The sequence below is a fragment of the Capricornis sumatraensis genome, chromosome 16 (assembly GCF_032405125.1).
Source record: "Capricornis sumatraensis isolate serow.1 chromosome 16, serow.2, whole genome shotgun sequence".
NCBI classification, from domain to species: domain Eukaryota; kingdom Metazoa; phylum Chordata; class Mammalia; order Artiodactyla; family Bovidae; genus Capricornis; species Capricornis sumatraensis.
This window is the reverse complement of record NC_091084.1, coordinates 55,172,378-55,186,228: the sequence shown is the minus strand read 5'-3', so window position 1 is coordinate 55,186,228 and position 13,851 is coordinate 55,172,378. Positions and strand designations below refer to the sequence as shown.

General features: G+C 54.8%; 1 protein-coding gene across 3 annotated transcripts in view; it reads left to right on the top strand.

Annotated features, from left to right (window-relative positions):
- The first annotated feature begins 414 nt into the window (after positions 1-414).
- Positions 415-13,851, top strand: part of ARRB1 (arrestin beta 1) — a 71,512-nt gene continuing 58,075 nt past the window's right edge. For all 3 annotated transcript variants that reach the window (XM_068989343.1, XM_068989342.1, XM_068989344.1), the window contains exon 1: positions 415-528. In XM_068989343.1, coding sequence (XP_068845444.1) covers positions 509-528 — 20 coding nt within the window. In that variant the 5' untranslated portion in view covers positions 415-508. The remainder of the gene's footprint in view (positions 529-13,851) is intronic.

Here is a 13,851-nt window from a genome sequence, read left to right as displayed (position 1 = left end):
CGCCTGCACACACGCACGCTGCACAAAGACGAGCACCCCTCTCCAGCCAGGCGAACGCACCCCATTCGGCAGCGCACACAGCGGTGCACACGCACCCGCACCCTCGCGTTCATACACGCGCACGTATACCCATCCAGCGTGCGCCCTCACGTACACACACACACACGCGGGGCAGCACCCGTGTGGACCTTGAACGCCGACCTCCGGGCCCTGACGCGCCTGAGCCCTGCCCAGCGGCTGGCTGGGCGGCGCGCACACACGCGCACACCGGCCCCGCGGGCCCTCCCCGCTCGGGTGCTGGGCTCCCCGGCTCCCCGGCTCCCCGGCTCCCCGCCCCGGCCGCGGCGGGCGCTGTGCGGCGCGGCGGGACCGGGCGGGGGCGGCGGCCCGGAGCGCGGAGGAGGCGGAGCAGGAGCCGGGAACCGGCTGGCCCGCGCCCCTCCTGTCGGCCGGGGATTTTCCAGCCTGGGCACTGACGCCGCGGACCTCCCCGCGGCCGCCTCGGACCATGGGCGACAAAGGGACGCGGTGAGTGCGGGCGGCGGCCGGTCCGGCGCGCGTGGGGGCGAGCCGGGCTAGGGCGCGGGAGGGGGTCCTAGTCCGTGTCCCGGCTGTGCGTGCGCAGCCACCCCGCCGCCCCTGGCTCCGCGGCTCTCGGCTCTGCTCCACCCGAGGTCTCCCGTGTGGTCGCCGGCAGGGCTGGGGGCTCGGGGACCTGGCCACGGAGACACACGCGCACGCACTCATTCGCTGACACCCAGCACTGGCTACCCGGCTCAGGGACGCAGAGGGCAGGCTGACACACAATGGCACACGCTCATGGACACACAGGCACACTCATCCATGGGCGCTCTGTTTTGGCACACACTGACATTCACTGCCACATGTCAGCACATCCAGTGACACTGTCACACACTCACTGGTACACACTCATCAATACATTCTTGCTGACACGTTCTTGGGTGTGGGGGCACACACAGGTCACACTCCGACACATACCAACGCTAACACACCTTCATGCTCGTGTACACATGTTGACCTACCTTGATACATACACTTAACGCAAATGGTAGCAAACACTGTCACTGAGACACCCTGCTGTCTCCCTTACCAACAGGAACACTTATGTTGGCGTGTCTGTCACCAGCAAAGTGTTCAAAAGACCACACTAGAGCGGACCCCCACAGACACACATCAGACTAATGCTCAGACAGACACCCTGGATCGCATGCCAACAGCCCAGTGGGCCTCTGACACACTCACTCCAGTCCCCACAAGTGGAGAAGTGGAAATGCACACACCACGCCGGGTGGGAGGCCCCCTGGAGCCTGGGAAAAATGCTTCCCTTCCCTCTGACCTCCCCAAGGGCTGCAGCTCTCCTCTGGCAGGAGGGTGGGGAGAGGGGGCTTGGGTCTCCCTAGGAGCCTGCCCTGGCGCAGAAAGGGAGAGGTCTGCCTCTGAAATGGGAAACTGGGACAGAAAAGGGAGGGGCGCTGGTGCCCAGGACAAGCCCCTGTCAGGCAGGCATCTTTGTCACCCTAGATCCGCCCTTTCGCTCCACCAGCTCCCTTCAGTTCAGATAGACGTTTCTCCCGTATCTCCTCTTACCCCTTCGACATGAACCCTCTTATTCATTCTCTTCTTCCTTTACCCCCTTCTGTCTTTGTACCCCACTTCTCCCCAGTCTGTTCTTTGTCTAGGCCCTGCCCTACTCTCTCCTTACTTCCAATAACTATTTACAGAGCACCTGGCATGTATGAGGCATAAGGTGGGGTACAAAGGTGTGCAAGACCCATTCCTTCCCCACAGAGCTCATAGAGAGAAAGAGCCCCCGTGCCCATCATATTTTGGGACCACTGATAAAGCAGTGTAACACTCACTGCTGTCTGACACTCGCTCTCAACAACCTGAGAAAAATTGTGCAGAGATTAGCTCCATTTTCTAGAAGAAACCGAGGCTCAGAGATAACTTGAGCTCTGAAGGTTTAAAAACTGCCTCCTGCCGGCTCTGCGAGGAGGTTAACTTTGCTCTTCCTGTTTTCCCTAGAAGGAACCAGAGCTTAGAGAGGTTACCCTGACTTGCTTAAGGTCAAGAGGGGCCAGAAGCTGGAGTCTACTTGATCTGTTTCTCTGGAGCTCACTGTTGGGCACTGTCAAGCCCCTTGTGGACCCTGGTTTGAGGTCCGGGTTTGATGGCTGGTTCTGTGGGTGGAGGCCCAGCTGGTGGTGGAGGCTGCAGAAGATGGCGAGGCATCTGCATTTACCTTGATGGCTAGCCCCCTTGCAGTCGGCTGACCCGGGACCCAGGTCTCTGTCCTCAGGGGAGCATGTGTGAGTCTCCTCCACAACGTCCAGGTACCCCAGGGACAGTATCTTCCTGATCAGGGAGGTGGGACTTCTCTCGCTGCAGGGAGCCAGAAGCCCTTCCCCCTCCCCGACGTCCCTCTTGTGCTGCTTCGCCATCAGGGTGACTCAGCCCCTCCTGGGCCTTGGTTAGCCTCTCTGTGACTGGGGGGAGGTGTCGTTGCTCTCCTGCTGGCATAGGTTGTCAGCAGGGTGGGCACCTGTTGGAGACCCTATCTCTGGAGCTAGGTATTTTCCATGACTTACCTGCTGTGTCTCTAAGTCACTGGGAGCTTGAGGACCTTAGCTTTCCCACCTGTAAATCGTAGCTATCCATACCTAACATTTTCAGGACCCTCCCTGTGTTTTCTGAATACACCTGGCAGGGGAGGAGGTGCTGCTGGAAGCCTGGTGCTTAGACCTGGCTGTAGTCCATGGGATGGTGGCCCCATTCTCTCTCCTGGGCTCCCCTGTAGTCCCAGGAGGCCTCCCTCTCCCTTCCAGACAGATTTCCTGAGTAATTTGAAAGCGAAAGACACAATCAATAATAGGCCGTGCCTTGCCTTTTTCTGTAAAGCATGGGATTCTACTTTGTCTCCGACTTAGATGACGAGACGGCAAATGTCTAATACTTGAAGGGTCAGGAGTCGTGCGTCCATTCTGCACGTAGATTCGCCACCCCCACGTGAAAGTGACGAGAATGAATCAGAAACAGTCACTGGGCCTGAGGAAGTTCCAGGGTCAGGGGGGAAAGAAGGGAGGAGAGAATATCTGGATAGGACAGGATACAGATAGTGTGATAACTCTTCTAACAAGCGCTCACGGAGCGATCAGACAGCCATTCTGCAAACATTGACTGAGTGCTGGGGCTGGTGGTTCAGAGATGAATGGCTCTACTTGGTTTCCAAAAGACTGAGAGCAGAGCGAGTGATTATCTCACAGGGTGACATGTGCTGTGCGAGGCCAAAGGAGGAGTCCCCAACACAGTTTTGGCAGGGGGCATGGTGAGGGATGCTTTCCTGAGAAGGAGATGGCATTGGAGCAAGAAGGTGGGGCTGGGGACATCATTCCTGACGTGGGGTGAGGAATGTGACAGGGTTTGGAGACAAGAGGCAACATGTGCCGCCTACGGGTTGGGCTAGGGTGACGGGTGAGAGTGAACACAGGCTGGTTATCAACAGCCTGGGATGTCAAGCTAAAGAGACGTTTTCTCCTGAAGACCCTGGTGATTCAGAGACGAGTGTGGGGAGGGCAAGGATGGGAGCAGATTTGTGTTGCAGAGGGATGCCGTTGGCAGTGGCAAGGGGCCTTTGGCTACCTGATGTGAAGAACTGACTTACTGGAAAAGACCCTGATTCTGGGAAAGATTGAAGGCAGGAGAAGGGGATGACAGAGGATGAGATGGTTGGATGGCATCACCGACTCGATGGACATGAGTTTGAGCAAGCCCTGGGAGTTGGTGATGGACAGGGAAGCCTGATGTGCTGCAGTCCATGAGGTCGCAAAGAGTCAGACAAGACTGAGCGACTGAACTGAACTGAAAGAGGGGCAGGCCTGGATGCAGGGAGCCCAGTGGGGAGGCTGAGGAGGAGCCTGGGAGAAAGTGAGATTTGAATTAAGGCTGTGGCAAGAACGGAGCTGAGGAAGATGAACAAGGAGATAGAGTCCGTTAGCCGTACTCGTCTGGTGCCTGACGTGTGCCAGGTTTACATGCATGATCTCATGGTCCTCCCTCTGATTCTATTAGTGCAAGGACATTTTCTATACCAGGAAACAGACTAGGAGAGATTAAGTAGTTTGTGCACTGCCATTCATTCAATGAGCTTTTGAACCCAGGCCTATCTGCCTTGCTGCTCTGTGCTTTCACCCAGAAGGAGGGGATTGTCTGGCTCACAGGTGACTTCCCCTACCTTGCTGGCAGCCCCATTCTCAAGTCAAGCATCCCTTCTGTTTCTCCCTATTCCTACCAACTCAACTGGCAATGTAAAGGATCAAAGTTAGACAATAAGAAGGACTTCCCGAGAGACAATGGGATAGAATGACATTTCCTTTTCTACAGATGTTTATGAACTCTTCTTTTTTGGCAAGGAAGGAGGGTGGGTGTGATGGGGACACGTAATCACCAGCTGTCTGTGAAACTTGGCTGTGGTCTCGGTGGTTAAGCTCTGTGTGACCCATCTTGGCTGGAACATGGGGGAAGTCCTGTGGCTTTGGCCAGGGTCACTTATGGGACTGCTGGGAGTGGAAGCATTGAGCCTGACCCATCGTCTGATCCCTGGCTCTAGGCTCGCCTCTGGGCTTCAGACCTCTCCACAGCTGTGTTCCTTCTGAGCTTGGGCCTCCTTGCCCAGGGTTGAAGCCTCCCATTGACATGGGTTCAGGGATCCTGAGTTGAGGGTGTGCCATACACTGGGGATGCAGCAATGGAAGAATAACAGGCCAGGAGTCAGCACACCCTGAGTGGCCTCTGGCTTCTGCCAGGCCATCCTCTGCAGTGACCATGCTGGCCATCTAATGAGACCTGCAGTAGGTGGCAGCTTGACAGGGAGCCAGGCTGGAAGTTGAAGATATCGGGGGTCTTCTGCATAGATGGGTCCAGATCTCAGGGTAGGGATGGACGTGGGAGGCAAGCATTATGAGAGTCTTCAGTTTAGAGATGGTATTTGACTTGGCAATTGTGGATGACATGGCACAGGGAGAAGGATATAGAGTTTGAAGAGAGGGTGGCTGGGGGCATTTGAGGCTTTGGAGAGCACGTGTGTGTAAGGGTGGAGGGAGGAGAAGGAAAGGAACAGGGGAAGCTGTGTCCTGGGAGCCACGGGGCAGGGAAGGACCAGCAGAGGGTGGAACTGGGAAAGACCCCTGGCATTTAGGCAGAAGGCAGTGGCTGGTACCTTGTTGAGAGGGGTTTTGATGGAGCTATGAGGGCAGAGCTGGGCCACAATGGGCAGAGGAGAGTAGGGAAGGACCTTGTTTTTCTCTGCTTGGAGCTGGTAGGGAGCCTCTTGGAAGAAGGGTGTGAGGCCCTGGGCTGGGGGCACTGGGGGCTCTGGGTGTGGGGATCTGGGGGGTGAGGCTCAGCTGAGGACTGGGAGGGACACTGCAGAGGCGTGAGATGGTCACAGCAGGGAATATCTGTGCTGGCTCCAGAGAGAGGGGCCGCGCTGAATTGGGCAAAGGGTCTTGAGAAAGGCTTCCTGGGAGAAGATGCCCCCTGAACTGGGTCCTGGGGCATGTGGAAGGCTTAGGTATTCTGAGCAAAAGGAAGCGCCTAGGTCCGCGTGCAGGTGGGGAGGGAGGCAGCAGCCGTGGCGAGTGGGGTCTGGGTGCTGAAGTGGGTAGGTTTCAAGGCACTTTCCACTCAGGTTTTCATACCTCATGTGCCTCATGTGTCTTTGTTCCCCAGTTGGTGAGCTCCTTGTGATTTGGGGCTATTTCTGTTTCCTGTTGGCTCATTCATTGTCCAGCTCTGGATCTGGTACATAGGAGATGTCTGGCAGGGATGTGTTGGCTGGACTGAATTGCTTCCTCCCTTCTTGCCTCTGCTGTCAGCCCAGGGGCTCCCTAGGTCTTTCCCATTAGGGAATGCTGAGGATGGAAGCCATATTTCCTAGATGAGACCTGGTGCTGGGGAATCACCTCCATCAGATTGAGAAGTCCTGAAGGAGAAGAGTACCACTCCTATCAGAATGGGCTTCCTGCAAGTGAAGCCTGGTTCTCCCCCATTGGACAGGCTTCTGCAGGTGGGAGCCTTGACTCCAACATCAGGGGACTTCTGGGGGTGGGACATGTCTTCAAGATGAGCCCTGCTGGGATTAGAACAGGGACCCTGATGGGTCCTGAGCATCATCCTTCCCTCCTGTGTGCAGGATGGGTCCTACCCTGGGGGTGGCTTGAGTCCTAGTAGGGGGATATAGAACAGAGGGGGTGGGACAAGACAGGGTGGCTGCTTTAGAGAGGGGAACAAAGGACACTGTTGTCCCAGCTCCCTCCCCCCTTCCTCCCAAGGGGCCCTGGCAGGGCCATCTCTCTGGAGATGCACCCCCCACCCCCTTCCTGGACCTGGCCCCGTCTTTAGTCCCACTTGAGAGGAACTGCTTGTTCCTTCCCAAGAGACCCAGTGCCAGATGAGGCCCCCGGGAGGCCCGGCCCCAGGGATCAGACCAGACAGGTCCTGGAGTTCTGTGTGATTGAATCCACCACAGCCCTGGAGTCGCTTTTCCCCTGCCTGGGGCTGGGTCTGGCCTGGCTGAGACCATAGTCAGGGGGTCCTCCTGTAACCGGAGAGGGATCTGGAGCAGGGGTTGGGGTAGGGGTGCTGGGGTCCTGTCTGGGCAGCAGGAGGCAGGACTCCTTACTCAAGGTCTGAGTGGTTCGGTGGTGATGCTGGCTCCAGCTTCTCTCTCCAGGTGCGGTCCGAGGCCCAGAAGGTGAATGAATGTGGCCCCACACAAGGCAGGTGCTCCCTTCATCCTGGCCCTGAGACTCTGGCCCCAAACTGGTCATCCTCATCGTTTTGCAGCCTCGCCCTCTTCCCTCCCAGCCATTACAATCAGTGGGCGTGGATGCTTTTTGGCAGAGGACCACAGAAGGGGTGGGGAGTGGACTGTTAGGCTGTGCCATCCCAGGAGGGTCAGAAATTAGCTCTAATGCTTTCTCAGTGCTGTGTGACCTTGGGTACAACATTCACCCTCTCTGAAACTTGTTGTCGCTATGGAAGTCAGATCAGCCAGAGGGTATGAAGCTGTTCTCCTGGAATCAGTGTTTCCTGTGTGCTGGTTGTGGGTTTGGGGGTGACCTTCCTTCTGGAGGACAGAAATGGGGGAGTGGGCAGTTCAGGCCTCTGCCACACAGCAGTGGGACTGAGATCACTGGGGAGCTGGGCCTAGATGGCTGTGGGTTGCGTTCTTTCTTCCCTGTGGGACCAGGTCGTTGCCTCAGCAGCCTTCCACCCCTCAAAGCACCTGCAGGAACTGGCAGGCAGGCAGGTCCTGGGACATTTCATTTTCTCTGCCCAGGCCATGCCCTCCTCAGGTGCCCACAGCCTCCTCTGTAATCTTATTAGCATATATTAAAGGTTGATTAGCATAGTGGTTAGGCTGTAGGAAGAACCAGATTTCCTGGTTTCAAATGCCAGCTTGCCACTTCCCAGCCTGGCAACCTCTGGTGGCTATTTAACCCCTTCTCTGCTGAAACTCCCTCACTTATAAAATGGGGTAGTAATGATGTTTGCCTTATAGGTTGTCTTAAGGATTAAATTAGTTAAAATAGGTACAGCTAGGAGATATGCCCCTGGCACAAGTGAGGCTGGTTCACAATGCCCTTCCTGTCCTTCAAAGCCTGGATCACTCATGGATCACTCATGACCTCCTTTAGGAAGCCCTCACTGATCTCCAAGTACCTTGTGACTTTTTTTTTTTTAACTGTATATTAATTCTCTCTCTCTTTCTTTTGGCATTCATGCCTCTGTCTCTTTGTAGGTCCTGGTTATTTGCACACTCATGATGTCCTTTGTGTGAGACCAAGGGCACTTGGCCCAAGTCTGTTGTCCCTTTGCACCTGTGTAGACCTGGAGCTCCATAAATATTTGTTCAGTGAAGGAGGCTGATGTCGGTGTTCCACCGAGAAAAGATACACTTGGGGAGGCCAGTGTGGTGGGTGAGGACAGAAGGACACCATTGCTGATTCTGAAATGTCTAACGATGGCCCAGAGTCACAGGCATTCAATTATTCTCTGTAATCCAAAGGACGGAAGGCACAGGATGACGGCTTTTCCTTTGCTAGGAGAATGTGTGTTCAGGCAACCTGGCGAAGGGGTCGGTGGCTCATTCCAACCTCTGGGCCTTTGCTCCTCCTGCTCCCACCATCAAGAATGTTATCCTTTCTTCTCTCTGCTTGTCCAAATTCTACTTCCTCAACACGTGCCCAGCCATCACTTCCTGGCCGGTTGGAGAGGGTGGGCTCTGTTCCCCACACCCGTCCTCAGACATTGATGGAGCCTCTCCTGGGTCTGGGTAGTCCATCACCCTTTAGGATGGACATCTGAATCTGGCTACAGTATGTCCAGTGTGGTTTGACCTGACATGAGGAGGGGACCATGCTTCTGATGACCCGGCGGTGGTCAAGGAGCTCTTTATGCACCTGGAGAGCCCTCCCTCGGCCTGCTGGCAGAGCACAGTTCTCCCCCACGGCTTCCCACTGGGCAAGTACTCAGAACCCACCTAATTACTGAGGACAGAGTTCTGGGCACCGGATCCAGCAGGCTGCGGTCATAATCAGCTAATTAAACCCCCCGAACACTGCTTCTCGGTCCAGCAGACGGGAGAAAGAGGGGTGGTGAAGAGTCGTGGGAAGGAGAGGGATGCTCCACGCAGGGAGAGTTCAGACACCGGGCCTGCTGAGCCGAGCTGGGAATAGAAGCAGGCGATGGGGAGAGAGGGTGGGGGGCAGGCAGGGAGAGGGACAGCCAGATGAGAGAGGGTGCTGTCTGGGGGCCGCACTCGAATGAGATGAATCAGAGCAGCCATCTGGTCTGGGAGGCAGGGATCCCACTTGGTCTCTGTTGCTGTGACATCATGGACTAACTGCTTTTCCTCTTTGGACCTCAGTTTCTCCGTGTGTCAAGCAGCAAAAGGGTTGGCCTGGAAGGTCCCTGGAACCCTTTGATTCGGTTCAACAGTTTGCAGGGTAGGAGGCGTCAACAGCAGACTGTGTTTCTGCCCAGTCGCTTGGCCTCTCGCAGCCCTGTCTTCTGAAAGGGGCTGCTCGGGACTGACCCAGCCTGAGACTGAGGCTCTGTAGGTTAATCACGAGGGAAGGACGTAGATGGCATTGGGCAAGTCCTCGGCCTCTGTCGTGCCCTCGTCCCTGCTCTGTTCTCCCGACTGTCCCGTGGCTCCCAAACTAGTGTCCTCAGCGAGTGACCGTTGAAGGTTGTGCAGTATCCTTTCCAACAGTCTAGAAATTTCCTAAGAAGCACCCTACGAGTGTAGGAATGGGGTTCCCTGAAGGTAAAGCCACAGGTTTGGAGTATAGATCTCAGAATCACAAAGACTTGGCTTTGTTTTCTAGCAGTATTGCTCTCTGACCTTTGGTGAGGGTCTTAAACTCTCTGGGTGTCAGTTTTCTCATTTATGAAGTAAAGATAATAATATCCTCTATTGCAAGTAGTTGCTATGGGTAGAGAGGGTAGGGATTTGATAAAAGTCATTGTGACTCTTAACACTGGCAGTGGACTCAAGCTGTTCTTTCTGCCTCCTCTCTCCTGCATCCCCTCCCCCTTCCTGTCCTGCCCAGGACTGTGTGCTCTGCTGGGTGTGCGGGGGCGGGGGGGCTGTGCTGGGCAGGAGGAGAAGGTCAGATGATGGCTGGAAAGGGAAGTGAGATTGCCCAAGGGAGGGGAGGGTGGAGCAGTTGGTGCTGGGGCAGATGGGGCCCCCCTCCCTTTTGGCCCCTCATTTATGGTGGGTTCTCTACCGGGAAGTGGGGAGAGCTTGGGGGTCAGGAAGCTGGGGGCAGGAGAGGGCGTCACGGAGGGTCCCAGGCTTCTCTCCTTTATCCCCACCCCCAGGGGCCGGGTATAGAGCCAAGGCCCTGATTTTCTGCCAGGGAAGCCAGCAGACCTCTGTTTCACACACTCAGACAACAGCCCTTCCTGGTTCTCAACCCCTAGCGGGAGGTGCCTGCTTGAAGCCGGGGCACTTGGAAGGCAGTGCCTGCCTTGGAGGTCTGTGAGGTCTGGAGGAGAGGCAGCAAAGGAGGGGACCAAAGCCGCCTCGGCCTCCCCGCACCCCTCCCCGCAGTGCTGGGCTGTGACAAGCCAGGGCCTCTGACTCCAAGGAAGCTGGTTACATAACTCAGCCGGACTCCCAGCTTCCTTCTTCCATTCTCCCCAGAGAGGCCTCGGGAGCTGCTGCTTTGCCGCTTTGCTTTGATTCCCCGGGCCCAGGAGGTCATTGAGACCGTGCCCCTGCCGAGGGCAGTGATAGGCGCTGACCACACCATCTCGGGAGGAGAGCTGCATGCGCTGCCCGGCTGCAGGCTCCGGGTCGGCTCTGCTCACTGCCCCCCTTCCCATGCTCCTGGGGGCAGATCTGCAAAGGGGAGAAGCCTCATTAGAGGAAACAGGCTGTGTCCTGAGATAATTTGCCTGCAAAGTGCCCCGGAGGGAAGCTGACCTCTCTGCAGCTAGAGGAATGGATAATCAGCATTTTCCAGTTTGTTCAACTCAGTTCCACAAACATTTCCCCAGCACTTACTGGGTGCCAGGCCCAGACCTCCACTCAAGGCATGTTCCTGAAGCCGTCTGCCCACCCACTCTGCCCCTGGCCCCGCCGTGGCGTGTCTCTCCCAGTGGGCAGCTGACTTACGAGGCGGCTCTGCTCCCATCTCACTGCTAAGACCATGCCCTTTCTCACAGACTGGGGCCTGGCTGTCCTGGGTTCTGGGGTGTCAGGGACCTCATGACAGGAAGCATGGGGATTCCTCTGGGCTAAGCTTTTTTACAGTTGGTTTATGTCCTTGGTTTATGCCCTTCCCGGTCAGTGCCCCCGCCCCCAACCCTGCCCTCCCAAGGAGGTTCCTGTGGACAGACACCCTGTGAGTACCTGCCACACTGCAGGCCCAGGCTGGGCCCTTGAGGTATGAGGAGGAAACAGACAGGTCTCCACCCTCGTGCTGCTCCTATCATTGGGGAGGAGGGAAGAGATCATACCAGAATGCTGTCAGAAGTGGGGTGATGGGAATTCGTTTATACCAGGGGCGGAGCAAGCCCATTCATTTACAGCCGGGGCAGAGCAAGCCCATTCATTTATAGCTGGGGCAGAGCAAGCCCAGTGGATGAGAGTTAAAGGCAGCTCCGCAGAAGCAGGGAGGTCATAGCAGCAAGCTTAGGAGGGTGAGTTTGACTTGAACCAGAAGTGACGCTTGTCTTGGCGGTGCCTGTGACTGATGTTCTCAGTGGGGACTGACTTCCTTCATCAGAACTTGAGCACCCACTATGCGCCAGGCACCGGAGTCAGACACTTACTTCCTCTGCTGTTGGTAAGGGTGTGGTGGTACTGCTGGAGGACACAAAATCTGGGGTGAAAAATGAAAGTTCTGCCACGTGACATCAGAGTGAGTGTTCGGGCCTGAACGGAAGAAATGGGGCAGGTGTAAGAGGAGACACCAGGCTCAGCAAGCCCTCCATGGAAACCAGGAGCTACCTGGGTCTCCTCTGGTGGTGGGCGGGGGTTGGGGGGCAAAGGCTTCACTCCAGCTGAGAAGACCCTGCAGAGGTCTGATGACTGTTCCCAGAGGAGGATGGACATGAAAGAGCAGAGAAACCATGTCTTATGAGAAACAGCTCTACCCTTGGGGGTCATAGGGTGGGGATGGGGCACGTGTCTGCAGCTCCAAGGGCCGTATCTGGGAACACGGAGGCCAAGTAGTAGCGTGGTAGAGAGAGGAAGCTCTTGGGGTTCTCACCTTCCCTCCATATCAGTAGTTTTGTGTCTGTGTGCTGAGTTTTTCTGCCTCTGGGCATAAAGTTTCCATCCTTTCTGTATCTATGCTAATGAAAGCACCCAGCACATTAGGAGGTTGATTTTATTATGGGTCTCTATAGCTCCAGGGCAGTGGAAGAAACCTGGAAACATTTTTAAACTCAGTAAGGAGAACTTTCTTTTTTTGAAACAGATTTTAATATCCTAAAAATGACAGAGATGATCACAACAGCATAATGGAATGGTTAATATGCACATATTCATTTTTCATATTATTTAGAGTGTTCACTTTGGCAGCAGCGACTCCCTCAGTTCAGTTCAGTTGCTATGCATACCTGAAACATTTCGGCCATCTCTGATGCTCACAACTTTGCAGAGTCAACTTTGCCAAAAAAATTAATAATAAAGTTTTTTAGTATAACTTTCGAATGAAGAGCCATGACCCAGTCCTAAACTGAGCTCTGGCACGGATGAGTTTTTATCGGGTGGTAGAGGTGGGGTGGTGGTGGGGAAGGTTCCGAACTCCATGGAGAAGAGAAACCCTCTCCTAACCCTCAGGGCACTCAGCCTGATGGTGATGGATAGCTACATGGTTCCATCACCAAAGTGCCCTTCTTCTCCCCATTCCACAGCCACCAGCTCAGTCCAACCCCCACATCTGGCATGGACTATTGCAGTGGTCTTCTGCTTGGTCTAAACCTCTCAAACCCTCCTCTCATTCTGAAATTCACATCTGACCCTGTCCTTCCCCAGCTTAAAAACCAATCAGGGACTTCCATGGTGGTTCAGCGGTTAAGATTTCCACACTCCCAATGCAGGGGGCGCAGGTTTGATCCTCAGTCAGGGAAGATCCTGCATGCTGCGTGGCACGGCCAGAGAAAACACTGATCTGTTTCTTCTGTTTCCTGTGAGAAGGTCGTATTCTTCCGGTGGCACTAGAGGCCTTTTCCTCTCAGGCTCCTGTCGCGATTCTCCCCACCACACAGCTAGCTTTCTGGCTACACTGACTTTTCTGAATCTTTCCCCACAGCCTTTGTACTTTTTCTACACATACGTGTCTGTTCACGCCAGTCTCTTTGTTTGGAATGCATTCCTCTCCTGCCTGGTGAAATCTCCCTTGTATTTTAAGGTTGAACCTGAGCTCAGTGCAGCTCAGCTCAATGCAGTGCAGTTGAGCTGCACTGAGTACCTACTGTGTGCTTGGACACGACACCTTCCCTTCGCTCTGTTCGCTGCCCAGGCAGAGTCAGTGCGCTCCTCCATGCTCCCTTGTAGCCTCATAGGTTTCCAAGACAGAGCGTTGTGTTGGAATTGGCTACTGGCATGTCAGTTTCCAGTGCTAGAGGGCGGGCATGTGTCTGGTACTTAGTGGACCTCCAGTTCCTGATGTGGGTGAGGCCAACCTGGGTAAGGCCTGGGTTTGCAGAAGTGCATTGAAACGGAGTACAAGCAGCACTCACACACACACACACACACACACACACACAGCTGTTATACTCAAAGAAATGGGGGCCAAAATTGGGTATTGGGTAAGGAGTGAGTCAAGGAAAATTCTCTGGAGGAAGTGAACCCTGGGCTGCTGACCTGAAGGAGAAGCACTCTTTCCTTCTTCTCACTTCCCTCCTGAGCCTGACTGAAAGCAAACAGCTGAAACTGTGGAAAGGGAAATGCATACATTTTCTACTAAGGGTTGAGATCTCCTAGCCTGGAGATGATTAAATAGGTATATACCTCCTTCCTCCCTTCCTTCCATATACATTTTCTGAACCTCGAGGAGATGCCAAACACTAGGGCTACAAAAACTGATTAAATAAAACATGTCTTTGTATTTTTCTGTCTTAATGTTGATGCTGGAGCCTATCCTTCCCTTTATCTGTCTTGTTGGAGTTCAAGTCTTGGCGTGTCACTTATAGCTCCAGGACTTGAGGACTGGTCACATCATTTTTCTAAACCTTAGTTTTCCTATGCATGCGTGCGTGCGAAGTTGCCTTAGTTGTGTCTGACTCTTTGCAACCACATGGACT